Genomic DNA, 6,000 nt, shown 5'->3' on the forward strand with positions numbered 1-6,000 from the left:
TCTTTTTCAACCTGATAGAAATTGGCTCTAAGTTGATGGTCCTGCTTGGTGCTTTATGATTTGTTTATGATGCATCTATTCATATCACACTGAATTCTCACAAAAACCCTAAGAGGTTGGTATTACTTATCCCTATTATGTAGTTTTCAGTGAACTTGAAAAAGTTTGTCTAAGATCACTCATGTAATGAGTATCAGAGTCAGGTATTAATTAATGTAGGATGACATCATGAAAAAGAGTCAGACGATTCAGGCTCAAATCCTAGGACTTGGGCAAAATGTTTATTCTCCTTGCATATTCATTTCTTATCTATAAGATGAGAATATTATCAACTGAGCTGGGTTGCTGTGAAGCATGCAGATACTGGGAAGCACATAATAGGAAATGAATTCCATTCATCTAAGCTCCCCAGTAGAACAAAATGCTCCTCACTGCCCAAGACAGATCTTTCTCTCTCTCTATATTTTTAATACATTCATTCACTGAGAGAACACTGTTCTCAACTTGGTACACAAGTATGCTCTTATCTTTTTTAGTTTTTTGAGGTAAAGTAAAAATTGTCTGTATTCAAAGTGCACAATGTGGTTTCATTTTGATATTTCTATACATGATGAAATGCCAGTTCTCTCAATTCCCTATATTTCTGCTTTCACATTTTTAACAATGTAGTTTAATCTAAGATGACTGGCTCTTTTTCCTGCTTACTTGATTTTAAGTTGTTTCTTCATAGAATTCATGTAATTAAGTTGGTTATAATTCATTTTAAGTTATTTCTCCATATAATTCACAGGATGACCAGTCACAAGGAACACTTTGTTTTAGATATAAATATGCCATTTTTTTCGGGATTTTTTCATTACAATATGAATCATTGGAACTCTCTGCTCCCCCAAGTATTTCTTAAATTTGTGGGGTGGGAAAAATTTATGAATAAACAATTCTATCTTAAAATTTTCTCATTACTAAATGTTAATTAGGGCTATGATAATTGTAGTAGATTCAGAAAAGAAAAGATATTTCCTTTTCCTATATTTCTATGTAGGTTGTTTTTATAACTGAGGACCATTGACTTAAAGTCTAAGTTCTATCAGGTTAAGAAAGAAATAAGGCTGAAAAACATCCATTGTTTTAAAGGGAATGATTTAAGGTTGAGAATTGGTATTTATTATTCCCAGTCCTCCTTCCCAGGAGAACCCTGAGACTGAGGTCTTTGCCTTGTTTGTCTTCTGAAATCTGTATATCTGTAATGGGGACTGAAGTCATTTCCTCTGTGTTTAATTTTGCATATTTGGTCTGGGATTTCATTTTTTTTTCTATATGTCCTAAAAAAGAACCTTTGTGGTATATTTTATATTAAGATATAAATGAGATCATTCTGAAATTTGACAAGTATGTCTCTGAAAACCAAAACACTATACTAGTTTAAACTCAAATGCCTATATTTATTATTTAATATATAGTATTTCACAGTTATATATATATATATATATATAGCGAGTGAAAAAAAACCTTTTGACACCTTTCTTGCATACTTTGATTTGTGGTTTTAATTTTTTCATATTTAGACCTGGACATTATAATTACAATATTCCTGTTAATAAGTACACACCTACCAATGTCAAATTCTCTCTGGAAATCAAGTAAGTATATGACATAAAATACAATTTTGGTTTTTCTTATGAATTGAACAGCAAGTCTGAGTCTACTTCACAATTTGATCAGTAAGTTAGGAGGTAGAAAGTCATCAGTCAGCATTTACTAATGATGTGTGGAGAGGTGGTGAGTGAAGGCAGGGTTTTCAGTGGGAGGACTGGGAACATCCTTGTCCCTTGAGGGAATGGAAGGGCTACACTCACACCTGTGAAGTGGGAGTGACTTTGGTTCCATGCTCATGAGCTGCAAATGGTCTCCCTTCGGATTGGGGTGGGAACAACAGTAATAACTTGGCCCCTGATGGGGTGGGGTGCGTATTTTGTTGAGATCCTGGTAGCAATGTTAATTAATGCAGATACCACCCCTTTGCTCCAGGACAGAAGGGAAAAAAAAGAGGAGCCAGAATTTGGGATTGGGCAGATCAGTGTTCGAATTACATCTCTGTCACTAATCCTATGATCTTAGAAAAGTCATGTCTCTTCCCTAAGCTACCATTTCTGCTTCCATGACATGAGTGTTGCATTATACCGTGGCACATTGCTGGGGGAATCATGGCTGATGCTGGTGAAGTGAGCAGTTGGCATTTGCTGAGCCCAGGCTTCTGTGCCAGATACCGTCCACGTTAACACTGGGTCATAGAATTCTCACACCGACCCTCCCAGGATGGCATTTTTTTCAGTTTATGTTTTATAGATGGGAACTTTTGGTGTAGGGAAGTCAAAAAAATGTGTTCTGAAACACAGCTAGTAAGTGGAGCGGGCTGGGCTCCACCGCAGCCCTCCCCTCTCGCCTCCCCTGGGAGAGGAGATGCGGAAGAGCATTGCCCCATCCTGACTCAGTAGGCACTCAGTAAATGGTGGCTTTTAATTTATTTGCCTTCCCTTAAAATCACAGAACTGTAATTTAACCTATTCTTATTTAATACTTTAAATAACTATGGTACTTTGATTTTCAACCCACTTCACTCAAAAATTGTGCCATGAAGAAACCATGTCTCTTGGATTTAGTCTCTCCTTTTTCCTCCTCCATGTTTCCTCTTATCTCCCCTTCCTCTCCTTCCCCTCCTTCCCTTCCTTCTGTCTTCCCTACTCTGCCCCTGCTCCTCCCTCAGTTATTCCCCCACCATCATCCTCCATTGCCCCTCCCTCTCACTTAGGCCTCACTACGTGCCTTCTCTCATCTGCTTTGCCCACATCAAGAGGCTCACCTTGACTCAACTGCTCACCTTGGAAAGATTGTTTTAAGCAGCTAACGTTTCATGACAGAAGTTACCATCTTTCAAGGCAGGAAGAAAGCTAAATGTACCATTCTTACAAGTTAAATGTACTAGCACTCCTTGAGTAACCTGGAATAGCATTTCCTTACTCATTTATAGCTTTTAAGGAAGGAAATCAGATTATATGTTATAACTTCTGAAGTGGCAGTAGATCACCTTGAGCTTAGGCCTTTTGGCTTATGAACCATCTTAAAACTACAGTTGATTTAAAAATAACACATAGAGTAGTCCTACCTTATTCAGTTTCTCGTTCTACAATTTCAGTTCCCCATGGTCAACTTTTTTGGTTGCTGACTAAAAGAGCTGACAAGAACAATTTTAATAGGAAAAGTTTATTTGGGGCTCATAGTTTCAAAGGTCTCAGTCCATAGACAGTTGATTCCATTCCTTGGGGCCAGAAGTGAGGCAGAACATCATGGTGGAAGGATGTGCAGAGGGAAAACATGGCCACCATGAAGCAGAGAGCGTTCACTGGCCAGATACAAAATATATACCCTAAAGACATATCCCCAATGACCCACCTCCAGGAACCACACTCTACCTGCCTTCAGTTACCACTTAGTTAATTCCTGTTAGGGGATTAATTCACCAATTGAATTAAGGCTTTCATAACCCAATTTTTTTTACCTCTAAACCTTCTTGCATTGTCTCACACATGAGCTTTTGGGGGACACCTCACATCCAAACCATAACAACCACAGTGCTGAACTATTAAATGGAAATTGTAGAAATAAACAATTCATAAATTTTAAACAGTACATTTTTATAATTATTCTCTTTTATTGCTAGTTACTTTGTTAATCTTTTACTATACCTAATTTATAAATTAACTTTTATCATAGGTGTGTATGCGTAAGAAAAAAAAACAGTATAATAGGGTCTGGTACTATCTGCAGTTTTAGGCATCCACTGGGGGGTCTTAGAACGTGTCCCCCATGGATAAGGGAGGGGACTAGTGTAAACTCAACTGAGATTATAAATTGTTCCCATCTGAGCAGAAGTATTGTTTCCAAAGAAAGATAGATCTCATCCTCTTAGTGATGATTAATGAGTCACTCTCCAGAGAGGAACCATCCTTTTTTAAAGGCCTTCCACTCTGATAACTTTAAAACCTGATAATTTCTCATGGGACTTACCCCAATCCCCTACTTATGTTTGCCTGCCTTGTTATTTCAAATAATATCTACCTCGAACAGGAGTTGGCAGAATCTAAAATATTAGATGCTTCAGGTAATTGCAAATTTAGCTGCCAGTGTGAGGAGAAGGGATAGGTCCAAAGATTATTTAAAAATCTCTGGAAAAGGTAAGTTCAGAAGTGAGGTGGTCTAAGTCATGACATTAGGTTTTACTAACCATTGAATAGTGTTTCAGGAGTTATCTAAGGGTGGCTTGCTTTCTGTAATAATGAGATGTAAGCTAGCCTATCTGTATCACTGAGCCTTGTAAAATAAAATGCCTATTGTGAACTTCAAAGGGATTTCTGAGCCACATTCCCAACAGGCCCTCTTTTTATCGGGGTGTAGCCTGGTATGAGCTGAAAACTGCTTCTCCATTTGTCCTCTTTCCTTTGTGTCTTGAAGCACAACAGAGCCATTGATAGTCTTCCAATGCAGATTCACCCTGGGAAATATATGTTTCCATAGTAAAATGGAAACCAAAGGGATCCAAAGCCAAGGAGAAGCCTTCCAGGAGATGACACAGGTAATGTTTTCTGGCTCCTTGACGTTACGTCTCTGTCCAGTGAAGTATGGTTAGAACGGTGGCCTCTGTCCCCTGCTGAGGGAGGAACACATTGAACGTCCCTCAGCTGGCTGAACCTGGTCAGAGGGTTGGGCTCAGCCTCTTTGTGTCCTTTAGAAGCTGCAGACTGTTCTAGTGACACTTATCCAAAGCCGTTGTTGCAGACACCTCTCCTGCCTTCTTGGCCTGTGCTCCTTCCAATGCAGTGTGAAGTGTGGTTATGAAATGGATCTCTCTCATTCATTATTTAGGGATACCAGCACATTTGGAGCCTTCCTGTTGCCCCATTCACTGACAGCGCATACCACTTCCGTGTGGCTGCACCGGTAAGTTTGCTTTTTTTGTTTTCTTTTCAGTAAGAAATTGATCACTAAATAAATAAGTAAAATACTTCACGGTTAAGTTTTACATTCCTCTTTCATTGCTTCTGTTCTGACAGGACCTGGCTGACTGTTCAACAGATCCTTTTTTTGCTGGAATATTCTTCACAGACTACTTCTTTTATTTCTATCGCCGCTGTGCCTAATTTATTCAAGTTTGGGGATTTCACCAAAGAAAAATGCTCAGAAATTCAGTTAACAGAAACAGAGATCCTCTGGCAACTTTTTTCGTCTTTTTCTGTGAACCATTTCACATTTATTGCTGAAGGACTTTTTCAAGTTTGGCTTCCAACAGTTTTGAGGCATTAATGAGGAGAATAAAGTGTCTGCTGGAACCTGAGAGAATGTGGTGTTTGAGTTTGTCATGACTCTGAAGAAAACACTTCCTGGAGTAAATGGCACTGTAGCATTTGAAAATACTGCTTCTGGCATTAAGGAAGCTGTAAAGTCAAAATAAGCAGGTCTAGTACTACTTTTATCTTATGGCGTTTTGAAATTTTGGGGAAAAAACCAAAAAGGCCATTTCAAGTTGGACCTGCTAAACAAAGATTCTTGAGCATATGTGACGTGGTGGAGGTGGGAGTGAGTGGTGTCTGATGCTGAGCTCAAATTGAGGCAAATTGTGTGTGTGTGTGTGTGTGTGTGTGTGTGTGTGTGTGAATATTAGAGTTCAAATGTAGTGTGCCAATTAAATGGATTTAAAAGAGTTGCAACTCTTCTTTATAGTGCTCAATGGGCACTAAACTTCCTGTGTGGTGGGATATGACCTCTTGTGAAGTTGGAAGCCCAAACGCCACAGGGCCCACTATTCAAACTAGCGACTCTAGCTTATACTGCCTTGCTCATGTATGCCTTGGACACCACAATAAAGGTTCAAACCTGCAGTTCCTCTCTCTCCCTCTGCCTCCTGAAGGACCTGGGTGCTTCCCCATCTGAACTCCTAAGACATGG

The 6,000-nt window shown here is 39.1% G+C and overlaps 1 protein-coding gene across 8 annotated transcripts in view; it reads left to right on the top strand.

Moving 5' to 3' along the window:
* MYRFL (myelin regulatory factor like) overlaps nt 1-5,383 on the top strand; it is a 76,126-nt gene extending 70,743 nt beyond the window's left edge. For 7 of the 8 annotated variants that reach the window (XM_079142090.1, XM_079142085.1, XM_079142089.1 and 4 more), the window contains 4 exons: nt 1,566-1,640; nt 4,510-4,630; nt 4,921-4,995; nt 5,109-5,383. In XM_079142090.1, the coding sequence (XP_078998216.1) occupies nt 1,566-1,640; nt 4,510-4,630; nt 4,921-4,995; nt 5,109-5,195 (358 nt within the window). In that variant the 3' untranslated portion in view covers nt 5,196-5,383. Of the gene's footprint in view, nt 1-18; nt 116-1,565; nt 1,641-4,509; nt 4,631-4,920; nt 4,996-5,108 lie in introns of those variants that run through there. The other variant, XR_013764108.1, reaches the window with a different exon arrangement.
* Nucleotides 5,384-6,000: the final 617 nt, after the last annotated feature.

This window comes from Sciurus vulgaris, assembly GCF_902686455.1.
Source record: "Sciurus vulgaris genome assembly, chromosome: 5".
In the NCBI taxonomy this organism is placed as follows: Eukaryota; Metazoa; Chordata; class Mammalia; order Rodentia; family Sciuridae; genus Sciurus; species Sciurus vulgaris.